Here is an 18,191-nt window from a genome sequence, read left to right on the forward strand (position 1 = left end):
AAGGAGGAGAGGAAGATGCCAGGGGCCAGCCACACAGCCAGCCACAGAATAAGAAGGAAAGAAAAGATATACAGAAATAGAAAAATGTAAAAGCCCAGAGGCAAAACGTATATGGGATAATTTAAGTTAAGAAAAAGTAGCTAGAAATAAGCCAAGTTAAGGCTGGCCATTCATAAGTAGGAAAAAGTCTCAGTGTGATTATTTGAGAGCTGGGTGGTGGGTCCCAAATAGTAAAGTCACTCAAAGAACAAAGAGTAAAAAAACAAAACAAAACAAAAAACAACACTGACTGCAATCTCTGTTGCTGGGTGGACATCTTTATGAGCCAGCCTGCATGCTTTTGGTCTCCATAGGGTTGTGGAGAGCCCAGCACCAGAGAAAAACAGCACCTTCTACAGCTGCTGGATGACAAGGGCCTCGTCCATAGTGTATTTCATAGTCTTCCTTGCTGACAAGTCCCTGTGAAAAGCAAACAGAGGTGTTTGACAGTTTGGCATGTTTCCTGTAGTTCCTTTGTGAGTGGAGGTTTCTCTGCCCTGCAGCTGCTTTTAAATAACCACTCAGAGGTGTAATACTAATTACAAACAGTTTGACCTATAGCTCAGGCTTATTACTAACTAGCTCTTACATTTAAGTTAACCCATTTCTATTCATCTATGCATTACCACATGGCCATGACTTTTTACCAGTTTGCTGGCTTCTTGTTTCTTTGGCTGCTGGCTTGCATCTCTCCCCTGACTCCACCCTTCTCTCTGTCTCTCTATTTGGCTTTCCTGACTAACTGTATTCTGCCTGGCTATGGGCCAATTTAGCTTTTATAATCAACCAATGAGAGCATCATATTCACAGCACACAGGAAGATTATCCTGCAGCAGACCTTTGTGTGAAAAATTTCAGAACTCAGTGAATTTGGCAGTATATATCTATAATTCCAGCACTGAAGGGCTGAGGCAGGACAATTGCCATGAGCTCACAGTCAGTCTGGGCTAGTGAGTGAAGGCGTAAGTCACGAACAATGCCACACCAGTTTGGAGTTATGATTATTAGGGTGTTATTTATTTAAAGGGGAAAAAACTTACAGATCACCATCCCAGACAACAGCCATCTGCACAACCAGGAAGGGAGTCTAGTCTCTGGCAGAGCAGGAAGTGAAGAGAGCTAGAGGAGGAAGTAGCTGTTTTTTTTTTTAAAGGGAGAGAAACCACGCCCCAATGGGCTGGTATCTCAGCAGCTATTGGTTGGAGGGGCGGAAGGACCTCCCGCAACAAGTGAGAACTTATGTCTCTCAGAGAGACAGAGAGAGAGAGAGAGAGAGAGAGAGAGAGAGAGAGAGAGAGAGAGAGAGAGATGTTGGGCAATATTGTTTTCAGGTGTGTGACTTTTGTTTACGCTGCAGTTGTTTAACTCTGTGAGGCTGTGTTACTGTGCCTGTCTAAAACACCTGATGGTCCTGATAAAGAGATGAACAGCCAATAGTGAGGCAGGAGCAAGGACAGACGGGACTGTCAGACAGAATAAATAAAAGGAGGACAAGGAGAGGAGGACACTGGGGGTCAAGCCACCCAGCTACACAGTCAGGTCATGAAGAAAGAAGTAAAGAAAGGTTTACAGAAATAGAGAAAGATAAAAGCCCAGAGGCAGAAAGTAATCGGAATATCACAAGTTAAGAAAAGCTGTCTAGAAACAAGCCAAGCTAAGGCTGGACATTCATAACTAAGATTAAACCTCCATGTGTGATTTACTGGGGGATGGGTGGCGGGCCCCCCTAAAAGCCAAAAGAGTAAAACAACACCTGACAGAGAAACATTTCAGAGCTATTTTCCCCCCAGTCCTGGAACTCGCTCTGTAGACCAGGCTGACCTCAAAGATCTGCCTACCTCTGCTTCCTTCTCTCTCTCTCTCTCTCTCTCTCTCTCTCTCTCTCTCTCTCTCTCCCTCCCTCTCTCCCTCTCTCCCTCTCTCNCTCTCTCTTTCTTCTTCTTGAGACAGGGTTCCATTTATTCCTAGCCGCGAACTCCCTACGTAGCCGTGGATGACGTTAAATTTCGGATCCTCCTCAAAGATCTGCCTACCTCTGCTTCCTTCTCTCTCTCTCTCTCTCTCTCTCTCTCTCTCTCTCTCTCTCTCTCCCTCTCCCTCTCTCCCTCTCTCCCTCTCTCCCTCTCTCCCTTTCTCTCTCTTTTCCCCTGAGACAAGGTTTCTCTATGTATCCCTGGCTGTCCTGGAACTGACATTAGTTCAGTGTTTTAGGGGAGAGTCTTGCTGAGAAGGTCTCACCAGAGCTTACAGTCACCCCACTAGAAGGTGAGGCATGAGGTAGCTGTAGGTGCTTAAGCTGGAATGAGAAGCTATGTTCATAGTTTATAGCAATGTGTTCATAGTGTTTGATGTTTTAGCTAGCAAAGGAAGGCACAGGATGAACGGCACAAGGGCTGAGTTGTGACTGTCCCTGGAGAGCAGGAATGAGGTGGACAGTGCAGGCAGGAGCTCCAGAGGTTCCCGGTGGTCCTGTGATACATGGAGTGTGTTTCACTGGTGCTCTTGTTTTCAAGGCAAGGACTTTTTGCCTGTGGTAGGGGGCTGTGAATCCCCAGAGGGGGTTGTACAAAATTTCATGGGAATGCACACTTGGTCTCTGCTCTGTAGTGGGGTTTTCATTCTATACAAAAGGGAGTAGACAGCCAGGTGGTGGTGGCACATGCCTTTAGTCCCAGCACTCGGGAGGCAGAGGCAGGCGGATTTCTGTGAATTCGAGGTTAGCCTGGTCTATAAGAGCTAGTTCCAGGACAGGTTCCAAAGCTACAGAAAAACCCTGTCTTGAAAAACAAACAAACAAACAAACAACCAAAACCAACCAAAAAAAAAAAAAAACACCAAAAAACCTAAGTAGTTTAACCCACTTGAGTGAGCTGCAGAGGCAGGAGATGCTGAAGTCTATCCAAAGAGCGGCAGAACAGGGTTAGAGCCCTGAGTTCCCGGCCTGATCCTTTCAGCAGCCTCTCTGGAGAGTTGGTTCTGCCTCGGTTGCACGTCCTGGACTTCTGATGCGTCTAAGAAGGCCCGTGGCGGTAGCAGTCTTAGTCGTAGCCATCCACCCCAGAGCTGCTGAACTGTGGAGTCTGAGGCAGGCACTCAGGAGCAGGCACAGAACTGTGGAGTCTGAGGCAGGCACTCAGGAGCAGGCACAGAACTGTGGAGTCTGAGGCAGGCACTCAGGAGCAGGCCCAGGACTGTGGAGTCTGAGGCAGGCACTCAGGAGCAGGCCCAGGACTGTGGAGTCTGAGGCAGGCACTCAGGAGCAGGCACAGAACCCCAGCCATCCTTTTGGACAGCCCACACAGAGTTTGCCTGTCTTTGAGAGTAAACGAATGAGAGATGGCTAGAATTTGCTACCTTTGAGACTTTTTTTCTATATTGCTTCATAAGAGGTATAAGTTTTTGGAAAGAGTTTAAATAAATGCCGACCCTTTCAGACAGGAATTGCGTTTCCTTCCTAGTCTTCAAATGCGCAGTGGCTGACAGCAGAGGAGAGGAGCGAATTTATTCCTGGTCTGAAGGCAGCAGGATGGTCGGAATTAAGCGACAGAGACGCCATCTACAAAGAGTTCATCTTCAAAAATTTTAATCAGGTAATTTCTGATGTGCCCGGCTCGGTTTTTGTCAGTTGCCCTGTTATGTTTCTGTGACTACTGCTTGTCTGGTGCCGTGTGCGCTTGGACCACACCTTCTCTTCCTTATGAATTCATTGACGAGATTGTCCTGCTGACTCGGGCAGTTCGAGCTCTGGGGGAGGGGTTGGTTTTCTGTTGCTTAGAAATCAACTCAGCGTGGTGGTGTAGACCTGGAATCCTAGCATTGGAGAAACTGAGACAGGATTGTGAGTTCAGGGTTACCCTGGACTACATGGTGAGTTCCAGCCTGACTCCAGTTAATGACCTTGCCCCCCCCCCCCCCCCCCCCCCCCCCCCCCCCCCCCCGCCATCCACACACACAGAGAATGCGAATGATTGAATATCAGATTCTGAGGCCACTGTAGCTTTGATTTGGGGTTGGGTAAGATCGTCTTTTTCTGAGTAACTCTAAATGAGGACATGAGTGTTTTTCTGTGTACTAGAAGGGTGTATGCAGGAGGCCAGGTGAGAGGCACAATCTGCTTGGTTTCTCTACTTTTTCAGGGCACTTAAAAAAATCACCAGCTCATAGTTGTGCTTTGTCTCTAAACCCTCTCCTACGCTGACCTCTTCCCCTTGCCAGCCAGCTCCTAGCCTGCTATCCAGCCCTTGAACATTTTCTCAAAATCTGACCTCCCTGGGGAGACTCAGCCTTCCCAGGTAACTGTTCCATTTGGGCCGCACCCTGTTCAGAGAGTCATCTCCCATGACTTAGCTTTCATGACTCCTCCACTGCGTTCGTGTACGGTCAATGCTTTTGACTAGCTTGTGTTTGCTCAGTTACTTCAGTAATCCTTTGGACAGATTTCTTGTTTTTATTTATGTTAGGTGTTGGCATCTAGCAGTCAGAGCCCATGTTTGCTTTGCTCTCCATGCTTCTGAGTACAAACAGGCATCGATTACAGGGCAGACATTGATTACAGTGTTTGCCGGTTTCTGCAAGGGTGTGCAAGCCCCAGATTCCCACCGAAGGAACCCTTGGCATGTCTTCCTGGTAAATGCCATTGGCTCTGCGGAGTTGCCTGCCCTGTTCTCTTCGTCTGTCATCTGGCTGCCAGCCATTTGCCGTAAGTCCCCAGTTCCTGAGAAAACCTAGACCAAGCTGACTGCTTGCTCCTACCGCCTTGCCTGCTCCACAGCGCGTGTCAGGGTCTTGGTGTTCTGTGGCTGGGGGCAGGGCGCCTCACTGGTACGGTAAGCTGTACATAGCTCCAGGTAGCTTTTCCCAAGCTTATTAAAATCCTTACATGGGTACAGCTTGACTTCTTTAAGCCTGGGCTAATTTATCGGGCTTGAACCTGTGACTTGAGGTGCTAGCGTAGTGCTGCCTCAGGCTCCGCCCCGAGTTGGGCAGGAAGGAAGCTGTGCAGGGCACGTGGGATTAACTGTGCCATTACATTCCGTGATGTTTCACTGCCTGGGCCTTTCCCTCCAGTTTTTAGGTAGGGGAGCCAGCATCAACTCCCCAGCAGGCCCTGTGACTTCTGCCTGGGCAGTGGCCTGGGCTGGCAGTGGTGCTGTGACCAGCTATCACTGCCCACACACAATCAGAACACACCTGTAATCACGCTGGACCCCCATTTCTCATTGCAGAGAGGGAGGGGACACATTGTGTGCAGGTCTCCGGAAGACAGCCAGCGTTGAAGACCTGGTGGTGGAATTCAGCTTGCAGTGGCAGACGTGGAGTGTTCTGGGGAGGCAGCTTAGCCCGCGGTTGGGTATTGTCAGAATAAGGGCAGGTCTGTGATTCAGAACTTTATGGATCTCGCCTTTAGGGAGATTAGACAAAGGAAGAGGCAGGACTAAGGGAGAAAGAAGCATTAGCTAGTAAGCAGTGGCGATCAGTGTGTGGCGCAGAGCCCTTAGGCCTGTCTGTGCAGATAGCATCATAGAGCCTGCTGCGTGTCCTGATTCGTGTGCGCCGCAGAGTGGCTTCATTGCTGTTATGTACAGCTGGTGTGGACACCGAGGCAGGAGGACCGCAGTGTGAGGTCAGCTCGAACCATGAAGAGGGTCTCTGACTCCAGGAATCAACCCAAACGTGGGCTGTCGAGATGGCTCAGCAGGTAAAGGCACTTGATGCTAACCCTGACGACCTGAGTTCAGTCCCCAGGACGCAGCGTGGTGAAAGAAGAGAACTGACTCCCTGAAGTTGGTCCCTGGCCTGTATACTTGCACCATAGCACATGTGCACACACACACACACATGCACACACACGCACATGCTCATATACACACACTAAAAAATAAATATAACATCAGCAACAACAACAAAAACTTTAAAGAAGAATACACCTATGCAAGAAAGAGAACACTGCAGAAGGCCTAGTCAGTCCCAGGCCAGCTCCCAGATGCAGCAGCTGCTTCCCCTCTATGTCTCATCTGAGAAGAAGCCAGTGCTGCTGTGGCGCTGACAGAACCTCACCTGAGACAAGATCTTGTATAGTTTTGACTGGCCCGGACTTGCAGTATAGCCCAGTCCTGGAAGTCATAGAGATCTGCCTGCCTCTCTCTCCTCCGTGCTGGGATCAGGGTGTGAGCCACTATACCTGGCAGGCCATTTTTAACTATAGCGACAGTGTGACATTATAATAAGAGGGTATGACTGTCGATGACTTACGGTCTTTCTCCACAAGTCTAACTTAGTCCTAGTGTAGCAATTGCGTTTTCTGTGAAGTATCTTTAAATCAGTTTGATTTTTAAAAAAGACTAATTTTAATTATGCATGTTTGTATATCTGTGTAGAGTATGTGCGGGTGAGTGGGGCAGCCAGAGGAGGCCTGAGAAAGTCATTAGGTTCCCTGGTGGTTGTGAGTCACAGGATGTGGTGCTGGGAACTGATTAATCTGTTCTTTCAGTGAGTCCTGTGGCTGCGGGCAAGGGCATTGGAGGTCTAGAGATAACAGAAGCAAGAGTCGTTTAGTGTCTAAGGTAATGAACTAACAAGGGAGAGGTGGCTGATGCTGTGCTCGGAACGCTTGTACTCAGGCAGGGCAGAGCTGGCATTTGCCAAGGAGTTTTACTTTTCTGCTCATGTAGACACAAGGAGGGAGAGGCTGTAACTGACATAAACTTACTGTTGGGTATTTGTCACCTGCAGGGTCTCGAGAGAACAGAAATGTCACTTAGAAATGTAGGTGTGTGTTCCAAATTGAGAAAATGTGTTATGAATGAGTGGGGTGAACAGAAAGCTTTCAAAATGAAGACATTTTAAGTTTTAGAAGTGCAGTCTGTGCGGTTTTAGAACCCAGGAAGCAGCCAGCAGGTCTAAGGCCACCCTTATTGGTTGGAACACACTTAGGGTCCAGGCTGGGTAAACAGTGGTGGCTAGGCACTGCACCTGTCTTTTGTGCCTTTAGGCATGCCACCTTCTAGGTGGAAGCCATGTGGGGTTTCCTGCTGGTAAAGGTGGGGCCTAAGCTCTATGAGCAGCTGTATACCTGAGTTCCTGGAGGAGGTCTTATGTCTTTCTTAGTGGCCAGCCAGCATGTTGGTTTTCTGAGAGGGAATCACCTGAGCTGGCTTGTCCTCGTTTTCCCTTCCAAAGCGGATGCTTTCACGAGGTCTAATCCAGCAGCCAGGACAACAGTGTTTGCAAGGCAAGGAGTTTCATCTGTTCTCTAGCTGATTCTTCTCATTTGCCTTTGTAGCTGTGGCCTTAGAAAGATTACTGGAGCTGGAGAGTGAGGATGTCCAGTGATTGTCTAGCTCATGGTTGGCGTGTTCTCTGTGGTGGTAGTGTTTGGGCCCCCAGCAGTGGTTTGGAGGTTTGTAGAATGTGTCTCTCGCTGGGCCAAAGAGATGGCCACATATGCAGCTGAAAGTTACTGTGGCTCACTTCCTTTTTTTTTTTTTTTTGAGACAGGGTTTCTTTGTGTAGTTCTGGCTGTCCTGGAACTTGCTTTGTAGACCAGGCTGGCCTTGAACTCACGGAGATCTGCCTGCCACTGCCTCCTGAATGCTGTAGGCAAAATGTTCATACGCATAAGAAAATAAAATGCTAACTTAAATATGTGCATTGAAGCATTAGGGTTAGCATTTTGAAATGCTTGGTGACCTCAGAGACTTGAGGACACCAGAAGAAAGGCAGCCATCAATGGGAGTCTTTTCTAGACAGGGTTTCTCTGTGTAGCCCTGGCTAACCTGGAACTTGCTTTGTAGACAAGACTGGCCTGGAACTCAGAGGTTTGCCTGCCTTTGCCTTCCAAGTTCTGGGATTAAAGGCGTGAGCCACCATGCCTGGTGTCAATGGGAGTCTTAACAGTCCTCTGCAGGATTTTAGTGGTGGCCTCGGTTGTTCGCATGAGAACAAATTAGTTGTTTGTGCATATCAAAATTATGAGTCAGTTATTACCCTAGAGAGAGGATTCTGATATTGATAGTAGCCACTCTGTACCTGCCTCCGGCCCCCAGCCGCTGAGATGATGTGCCCATCCAGATGTCATTTTGTTTGAAAGTATTTGCTGGTGTTTGTGTTTCTGCCACAGGATAAGCTGAGCGTTCGTGATTGTCAGACAGCACTTTTGTTTAATGCTCTCAGCGATGGCTTTGTGACCATAGTAGACTAGAAACCAGAAAGTGTCCTTTGGGACTGGCTCAGAGCACAAACTGATCTCGTAGAGGACCTGAGTTTAGTTTCCACACAGGGCAGCTCACAACTGAGGGATCTGACGCCCTCTTCTGGCTTCCACAAGCACCAGCACTCACGTGTGTACATAGCCACACACAGACACCTTCCCTCCACTTTATCTAAAGTGAGCAATAAAGGCATTGCTAGTTTTCCTTGGAGAAAGACGTGGCTATACTTTAGCCAACGTTACCTAAGACCCCAGAGGCTGATAGAAGTGTCTGCACTGCCTGTTGGCATTCATGGTGGCATTCACATTGGCATTGCCCCTGCAGTTTCAGGGCATCTGTCTGATGCTGTCACCTAGTGGCTGTCCACCAAGAAAGGGAACTCAGAGCCTCCAGGGTTGTTGCTGGGCTCTTGCTTCTGCTCTTTGTGTCACAAGCAGGTGTGGAGCTCGTGTGTCCCTAAAAGCAGGCAGGCTGGATGAAGGTAAATGGGAAACAGGTGTCAGTAAGGTAACTGTGATCCCCGCAGTATGAAAACACTGGTCACCATGCCTCCCTTTAATAAAAAGGGACTTCTGACTCTATCAGTTTTTCCTAGTCATGCAGTAAATCTTATGTTTACAGAAATTAGTCTGAGCATTCTATAAAAGTCAGATAGCCAAGAACTATAATTTCCTCAACAGTGTTTGTCTTGCCCTCGTACAGATGGCGTGAAATCAGGTGCGTGGAAAGTCAGGAAGCAATCCGAGCTGACGAGAAGGGCTTTCAGATTTATGCTTCGCAGATACCGCTGTGATGAATGTATTCGCTGTTTTTTTATTGCTTTTCTCTGATAATGTCAGCGCTGCCTGGAAAACGCTGAGTTTAGACTGTTAATTTCAACAGATGTTCTCTGATAAATGCTATAATTACTATCAAATAAAAAATCATCATGAGATTCATGGACATAATTTCATTTCTGCACTTTGCTTTCATTAGCGTAAGTGAAATTAGTGTACCTAGGCGTAGCTTTTAGGGTTTCTGAAGTACGTGATGAGGTTAGTGGGATAAAGTGGGCATGAGTGGGTGGCTTTACATTTAACTGACAAGAAAATAATACTTAAGAATTAGGGAATTCTGGCCAGGCTGTGGTGGCGCACGCCCTTAATCCCAGCACTCAGGAGGCAGAGACAGGTGGATCTCTGTGAGATCGAGGCCAGCCTGGTCTACAGAGCAAGTTACAGGACAGGCTCCAAAACTGCAGAGAAAACCTGTGTTGAAAAAACCAAAAATAAATAAATAAAAATGAGGGAATTTTAGAGTATTTGTTTTTAGCTGACATGGCTGAAACTACTTAAGTACGTTGGGAATGAGTTAGGGCCAATGAGCGGCTCAGTAGCCGCAGACGCTAATGAAGGCGACTTTCCTCCGTGCTGCCTGTGCGTTTCCTCTGCAGGAGTGTTGGAACTTGACAGTGGGCTTAGACCCTGGGACTCTGGTCATTAGAATTGGGACAGAAATGTGGATTCGTGTGCTTCAGGACACGGAAGTAGGGTGCTGGAGAAGCAGCTATGCAGCTGTACCCTTTGCAGCCCCAGCACCCAGCTGTGCCGCGTTCTGGTCAGTTGGGTTGTGACTGATGGCCCTCTGGGTCCACTAGTGTGGACAGGTAGGGGAGGTTCTTCTCTGGCTCTGACCATTCTGGGTTCTGTTCCTTTTGCTATGCCCTTTCAGGTTTGTTTACTTTAAAATTTGTATGCATGTGAGTGTTTTGCCTACACATGTATGTATTTTCATGCCGTGTATGTCTGGTGCCTGCAGATCTCAGGAGAGAGCCTCAGATTGCCTGGAACTGTAGTTACAGATGAGCCACCGTGTAGGTGCTGGGAACTGAACCTAGGTCCTCGTGCAAGAGCAGCCAGTGCACTTAACCACTGAGTACCTCGCTAGCCCTGGCTGTAAACAGCACTGGTGTCCTCTCCTTGCCTCAAATTGCCTGTCAAATAGAATAGGACTGGCTAACTCATTCATGGAATCTTAGAGGATGACTCTGAGCCAAATTGAGGTTATAGGATGGCTTGTCACACTGGGTCACGTCCCTGTAGGTGTCAGACTCCTATCTCTGGCTTCAGCAGCGATGTTTTCAGAGCTCTCTTCTTATTTCTGTGGTCATTTTCTAGCAGGGATCTTGTTTTCCAAGGGCGACCTGTTGGATGAGTTTCCAGAAGCCAGTTTCACCAGACCTTCCTGAGAAAGGGACCAGATGACACAAACAAAGCCACACTCATCTGGGAGTAGCCCATGTTTCACTACGGAACAATAAAAGGTCATTCACTTGAATCATTAAATCAAAACAGCAAATGCTACAATTGAGTCTGTTTGCTTGGTGCTCCGGGCCAGCAGGGCAGGACTGTGGTCTTCTACCAAGTCAGTCATCAAACTCTCTTCATATGTCCTGTCTTCCACCATCACAGCCCAGGTGCCTGGAGCAGCGTCTAGACAGGATCCACATAAGCTGGCTGTCTCAGTAAGTGCCACAAGGCTGTGTGCCAACCACTGGGGGACTAGCATCCTCTGGTCAGGATGAGGGAGGAAGGAGCTGTAGCTGAAGTTCATGGTTCATGGGTTCATCTCTGCCCACAAACGTGCCCAGGCTTGTTGGGGAGATGGTACATCCAAATTTTACAAAGCAGCAAATTTTTAAAAGTTGTCCCGGTAAATGAGGTCTAACATGTGGGGTTCTGGTAAGTGAAGGAGACATGCTTTGGATGTGCCTGCAGAAGGGGGCATGGAGTCGGTCCTTCAGGGTCTGGACTGTGTGTGAGGGAGGGGACCGAAAAGATGAGTTGGCAGGTGACAGGGTAAGGGCAGTGGGGATGCGAGACCCTGAGAGCAGCAGCTCAGTGAGCTGGGCTGCAGATGGCAGTGGGGCCTCATGGGATACTGTTTCCTGTTGCCTCGTGCTTAGGGTATCCGAGAACAGACTCTTGTCACTCCTCAGCAGTACCACCTCTTCCCAAACCACAGACTGGAGCAACTGCCCAGTCCCTCCCAGGACTGTGCTGCTGGTGCAGGTGCCCCTGCCATCCCTGTTACAGCAGCTTCCTGATTGCCTGTTCCTGTAGGCTCTCCAGGTCCTTACTTGGCCTGAATGCCGTGATGTTGTGAACATGCTAGTCTCTCCTCAGAAAACTCCAGCGCCTTCCTGTGGTTTCTTCCCAGATATATTTCATCTTCTCAGAGGTTTCCAAAGCCGCCTGCGCTCTTGCTCTGATCCTACCTCTCATGACCTCTATGAGAAGCTTCTTACTTAGAGATGAGAATCACAATCTGTGAGGTCCTTCGGTTGTCCCTTCTGTCCAAGGTCATGTGACCCTTAGAGGTCCCCCGGCTCCAGTCTTGTCATCCCAGCTCCACCCTTACTTGTCCTCAAGCTGTTCTTCCTCCACTCCCTGACCCACCCTCTGTTACATCTGTCCACATCTGTCCACATCCTCCCACTTCTAGAGTTTTCTTACAATACTCAGTAAACAATTGCCAAGTCATTTATGTTAGACGTAACAGACTCTGCAATGCAGTGATGAACAAGGCAGATCTTTTCCTCTCATTACGGAGCTTACAGTGTAGAGGGAATGGGACAGAACCAGAGAAGGATGAGTAAATATAAAATCCTAAATTGAGGTGAGGGCCGTGAAGGAAGGAAAATCCTGATAGCTAATACGAAATAGACTCAAGGACTCCACTTGTGTTCCTTCTGGTAGTCTCCACAAAACTGTGAAGTAAATGTTCTTTCCCGTATTGTCTTGGATGGGGAAGCCAAGGTTTAGGCTGAGTGACTTGGTGAAGGTCCACCATCTGCCAAGGGATAGGCGCTGAGAGGGACTGACAGCCAGTCCCTCTGTGTGTGGGGAGCGGAGGTGGTGGGGGAGTGAGGAAGTGTTAGAGAGGACTCTCAGGGGCTGTCAAGTGTGGAGGCAGAGTCAGTGGGGGAGAATAGCAAGGAAGCTGCTGGACTCATCCAGAGGAGAGGCCACTGCTGGGCTGGACACAGCGCAGGACTGGATCGGGGCAGTGGTGGGAAAACCAGGGAAGTGCAAAGCTTGGGTATATTTGTAAATGACCTGCACAGAAACTAGTGTGCACCCTCCAACAGGAAAGGCAAACATAGGTCCGGGGTGTGGCTCAACCTCGTGCACTAGCAAAGAGGAAAAGCGTGGTTAGGCACGGTGATGTAAGCCTGTTATCCCAGCATTTGGGAAGGGGGGAGGCGGAGGACTGGAGTTCAAGGTCATCCTTAGCTCCACTGAGAGTTTGAGGCCAGCCCGAGTCACACAAGAGCTCGTGCCCCAAAGCCAGGTAAATAAATACATGGGAAAAAAAGCAAAATAAGGAGTACACCCAAGTTTCTCTGGCGAGGGAGGAGAGGAAGAGGAAGGGGGGTGCTGGGGTGCTAGAGTTTGCACCGGAGGAACCCGGTACTTGCAGATGTATTTTCCAAGTTGGGAAAAATACCAGATACAGCTGGGCACAATGAATACACTCTCTGGTTAACACTGTTAGGTGTGAATTGTTGTAAGATGTCCAGGTCAGTTCTCTAAACGTGGCTTTACGTCTGAGATCAGAGCTCAGATGAGATCCGAGCCATAGATAACAGAAAGGCCACAGGTGTGTGGGAAAAGCCAAGGGAAAAGGTGAAGTTACCCAGGGAGAAGCTGCCGTGTGGAAAGGAGCACTCGGGAGCTTGGGATTCTGCCCACTCGCTGGCTGGATGGAAGTGGAGCTTGAGGGAGATCCGGGCAGACTTAATCACAGGCTCCAGAAGAAGGCAGTGATCCAAAAGAGGGGAGGAAGTGACCAGATGTGGTGTTGCATAGCTATAATCCTAGCAGTTGGGGGAATCGAGGCAAAAGGATTGCTGAGAATTAAAATGTTTTTTTTTTCCTCTCATGTATTGATTTGTGTCTGTGTGGGCTTGGATATGCCACAGAACATGTGTAGAGGCAGAGGGTACCTGCTGGAGCTGGCTCTGCCCTTCCACTCTGTGGTGACTGAGTTCAGGTTCAATGGAATGGCTGCAGATTTGAGGCCAGCTCAGGTTCTGCTGTGAGTTCAAGGCAAAGCCTTTGACAAAGCCGAGATCTGAGTGTGATCCCTGGAGCCCATGTGTGTCTGTTGCTGTGATGAACTGCTGTGACCAAAGCCATTTATGGAAGGAAGAGTCTCTTTAGCTTTGGCTCCAGAGAGAGAGTCCATCATGGCAGGGGAGGCACGGCGGCAGGGGCAGGAAGCAGAGAGTTCACATCTTGAACCACAAGCCAGAAGCAGAGAGTGAGCTGAAGGTTTGTGAGGCCTTTTCCACTTAGAGCCCTCTCCCAGTGACATACTTTCTTCTGCAAGGCTGCCCCGCCCACACCTTCCCAAGCAGCACCGAGAGCCAAGGGTTCCATATTCTTGGGGGACACTTCTCATTCGCACCCACCACAGCTTATGAACGTGACAATAAAGAGCCGTTGCCCCCAAGTTGTCCTCTGACCTCTGCTCCTGCAGCGGGACACACACTTACCCACCAACCCTCACAAAATTATAATTAAGCAAAATACAAAATGAAAAAAGAAGGGGGGGGGTCGGTTCTCCTGAGGCAAAGGATGCCGTTGGATTGAGCAGCTGGAGGTCACTGATGAGAACAGTGAGGTTGGGCAGGGGTGGAGGCAGCCTTGAGCCGATGTGGAGCACAGACGCTTGTTAGCCCCTGGTGAGCCTAACTTTTTGCTTCTTTTTGTCCTCTTGAAACTCTTTCTCACTAGGGCCTTTCTCTTCCCCTTGTGCACCTGTTCCTACTGACATGATTTCTGAGAGCAGTGGGCTTCTCTGGCTTCTAAGTGGCTCTGTGTGTTGGGGTGAGAGTGGTCGATGGTGTCGCGAGGATCTCCCTGAACAGCATGGCTGCCTTTGTTGCAGGTGCAGTTTGGAGGCAGCCTCTTGCTGCATCTTTCTTTTCTCAGTTGCCTTCAGCAATGAGAGACAGCTTTTCAGTCACTCAGGATGCTGGTTTCACAACCTCAGCCACACATAATTATAGCCCCAGTTTGTTGTGAATGTTAGCTTCTGGTAGGAGTGTGACCTGAGGTTTGGTACCTGGTTCCCTGTGCCATGCCCAGACAGCATTAACTTACAATGCATGGCATCCATTATCTGTTCTAAGTCATAGACACGTTTGAGCTCAGCTCTGTCTGGAGGGAAAGAGCAGTGAAGATGCCGCTTTTTCTGAAGAAGTGGAAGCCCGTGGAGAAAACATGTGCACTGTGTATCGAGGAACTTGAATTGGCTTTTTCAATGGGGAGGGGAGAGGGACAACAGGGTCTTGTATTATCTGCTCTTCTGGGTTCTCATAGTGTAGTCCACCGAGGACAACCTTGAATTCCTGCACCACCGGCTGGCCACCACTCTGTCCGCCTAAGCCACTGACCACATGGCTGTGGGTACAGAGGTATAGAAGAGAGGCCATCATTGTGTTTTGAATGTCTTCAGCTGTGCTCTGTGGTTTAAGTTTGCAACTTTGTGTTCCTTCCACCTTTCTGTTTGTTTAGAACTGTAAGCGTCACACAGAAATGTTTAACCTTTGTGGGTTGTTCATGCCTCACAGAGAACAGTGAGGACTTACAGGAGCAAAGCTGTCATTGGCGCATTGCGATGCTATGCTTAGCTGGTCCATAAGTATGTTTTTTCATGATTGCATAATGCATCTTATAATTTGGAAAACAAAAAGAGTCAAATAAAAATATTTCTTCTACCCACTTTAAAACCATGCGTGTGCATGTGCTTCTGGGGCCATGTGTAGATGTGATTCTGGGGCCATGTGTAGATGTGATTCTGGTGCCATGTGTAAGATGTGTTTCTGGGGCCATGTGTGCATATGGGGCCATGCGTAGATGTGATTCTGGGGCATGTGTAGAAACGTTTTAGTTGTTTCATTCGCCTTGTGTGTAGTGAGTGTTTTCTGTATTTTCCCAGGCTTTCTGTCATGTTTTGTTTGAGGCAGGGTCACTGTATGGCCCCACAGAACTAGCCTGGAGCTCAGTCTTCAGCCTCTCAAGTGAGGGGGTTACAGGACCGAGTCACTACCGCAGCATTACCGCATCAATTTTTAACTTTTTATACGTATAAATGTTTTGGCTGCATGTATGTATGTGCATCATGTGTCTGCCTAGTGCCCAAAGAAGCCATTGGAGGGCGTTGTCTCCTCCGAAACTAGAGTTATAGACGGTTAGTTGCCGTGTGAGTGCTGGGAACCGAACCCAGGTCTTCTGGAAGGGCAGCAAGGGCTCCTACACACTGAGCCATCTCTCCAGGATCCACCTGGGGATTTTCAGTGGTGGGATATATAGCATCTCCCAACACTGAAGGGTCACAGTCAGCTTAGCCAGGACTTTCACGTATTAGCCATCCTCACAGTGGAGACTTTGTGACCCACGGTAACATGCTGTCAGTTCAGCACAGAAACATGGGGAAGTCAGACCGCGTCCTCCTTGCTGATGGTGCTTAGGATTGTAGTGCCCATTGCACTGAGATGAGGTCAAGTCAGTTGGTGGCACGTGCCTATAATCCCAGCACTCAAGAGGCCGAGGCAGGATTGTGAGTTCAAGGCCAGTGTGGCCTACACAGCAAGACCCTGCCTTTTAAAAAAGTAAATAGAAATCATCACCTAGATAGGATTGATCTGTTGAAGCTAAAAAAAATCACATCCTTCAAGTTACTTGAGAAGCCCATAAGGGACCTGCTATGCTGAAGGGCTCTCTCGCTACCGGTCCCTCAGTTTAGCGCAAGGGTCCATGGAATATTTTCACAGAAAGCTTTCTCTTTCTGGGATTTTATTTCCCCAGGTAAAGAGTGCTTGTTTAATCCGGGAAGAGTTATTTCGTGGGAAATTAAATATTTGTAAATTCTCTGTCACATTTCCACACTTGTCAGTTTGCTGGCAGAAGATGACTTTGGAGTGCTTGGGAAGGACTTCTTAAAAGCAGACAGTCCTGTATTTTCTACTTAGCTGTGTTTTTAGTTTGGAGTCGAGTAAGTGGGTCTTTCCCGTTGTGTTAGTCTGGGTGATGTCATGTGTTCTTAAACTTGGAGTGGTGATTCCTTGTAGAAATTTCTAAGAAATAGTTTTGCTAGCTACGATGGTTTCTTTGGGTGTGATGATGACGCCAGCGACCTTTGCAAAGGGCATCAGAACCACCGCCTGGGCACTGGCAGCCGGCTGCGGAGAAGGGCCCATAGACGTGGTAATTGGGACATCTTGCTTTGCTCTGCTCAGTGGTGTCTAATCATGTTGCATGCTTGGGAATCATGAAAGAATTTTCTTTTCAAGTCTCAGTACATAATTTTTTTCCGACACTGATCAAAGGTTGAAAAACTAGAATTCTATGTAGTCCTCAGAGCTGTCTTACATTCTGAATCTTTCAGCTCTTCTGTTGAAATATATCTGTGCCTCCTATGTATTGAAAGCCTGGTATCCTTTAGCCCAAACTACAGAGGTGGAATGGGTTTTATGCGAGATATTTAGCTGAGGACCACATCTTCAGCTCTTTATGTGCCACAGCGGTCTTGTTTCCCCTCCATTGTCTGATAGTGAGGTCATTTTCAGTCCTCTGAGAAATTCTATTCCCAGCCAGATGCGGCTCATATATTAAAAGTAGCACCTGTGGCTAATATCGGAGCGGCTTACCATAAATTTACATGGTAACTAGGATTATATCTGTCAGGACTGGTAAAAAGCATCTAGATTTAATTTGATTTCCAGTATCGGAGAAGCTATGCAACGTTTTGCTTCATAACTATATTTTAAAAGTTAAAAATCAGTTCATTGTTAAGTTTTATGGCACCCGCAGTGCCCATTAAGTTGATTTGCTCAATAGAGGTTAGGGTAAAGCAACCTGGCTACAATAAGATCGGAAACCAACCCATTTGTGACAAATTTAGCCCTTTCGTGTGAATCTTCTCCATGTCTCTGCACTGATTGGATTCAGGTGTAGCTTATGTCAGTAGCGTTTAACCTCAAAAGCATGGGCAGTGTGATTGGGTTGTTGTAAATTATGAAGCGTTCTGCATTGGCTTATTTAAATGTAACCGGATCACTCCACAGCATCTGCCTACGCCAGTGGTACGGTTTCAAAGACATCTCAGAAAACTAGGGTGTCTGCCCTCACCCTGTTCCTTCCTAACCTGCTCTATTTCCCATTCTCCTTTGAATCATCTCCCACATGTCCTGGTTTATGCATCTGCAGTTATAAAATTATTTGGGGTGCTATTGTATCAGGCTGTTCCTCTTTCCAGCATTTATGAATACAATAATGACTGACCGTAAATCAAAATAATTTACAAGTTACAGAAAATCTGTTCCTTCAAATTATAATTGAATGATGAATTTCTTTATTTTCTTCCCATTTCCAGTTATTCTCAAACATGAAATCGGTACCATGTTTATGTCTGCAAAGATTAGTTCATGGTACCGGCTGGATTAAACACTGAAGTCAACCTTTGAACGTCTTATAGTTTAAAATATGTGAGGAAAGCATAAACCAATTAAGAAATAAGCAGAAGTCTGTTTCTTGATTAGGGGTTGCAATTGCGTTGGCAATAATCTTGCTTTTTGAATGAGACAGCATTAATGTTAGCGTTGGCACTGGTGTTGGGGCAGCCATGACCCTGGGTGCACACGCTTGCTTTGAGTGCGGCGAGCACGGAGGGACTTCTTGCCTGGCTGATCTTCTTAAAAATATTTATTGCTTATTAAATTATATTTATTTTTAAAATTTATTTATGTGTGTGGGTGTTTGTCTGCATGTATGTCTGTGCACAGTGCGTATGCTTAGTGTCCACGGAGGCCAGAAGAGGACAGTGGATTTCCTGGGACTAGAATGATAGCTGCCTTATGGGTGCTGGGAATCAAACCCAGGTCTTCTGTACAGT

General features: G+C 47.7%; 1 protein-coding gene across 1 annotated transcript in view; it reads left to right on the top strand.

The window, feature by feature from the left end:
* Pcbd2 (pterin-4 alpha-carbinolamine dehydratase 2) overlaps positions 1-18,191 on the top strand; it is a 49,341-nt gene that overhangs the window by 3,524 nt on the left and 27,626 nt on the right. Inside the window, exon 2 of the mRNA XM_050144422.1 lies at positions 3,498-3,629. Within this exon, the coding sequence (XP_050000379.1) occupies positions 3,498-3,629 (132 nt within the window). The remainder of the gene's footprint in view (positions 1-3,497; positions 3,630-18,191) is intronic.

This window comes from Alexandromys fortis, unplaced genomic scaffold, assembly GCF_014885135.2.
Source record: "Alexandromys fortis isolate MF-2015 unplaced genomic scaffold, M_Fortis_MF-2015_v1.1 scaffold_1, whole genome shotgun sequence".
Taxonomy (NCBI): domain Eukaryota; kingdom Metazoa; phylum Chordata; class Mammalia; order Rodentia; family Cricetidae; genus Alexandromys; species Alexandromys fortis.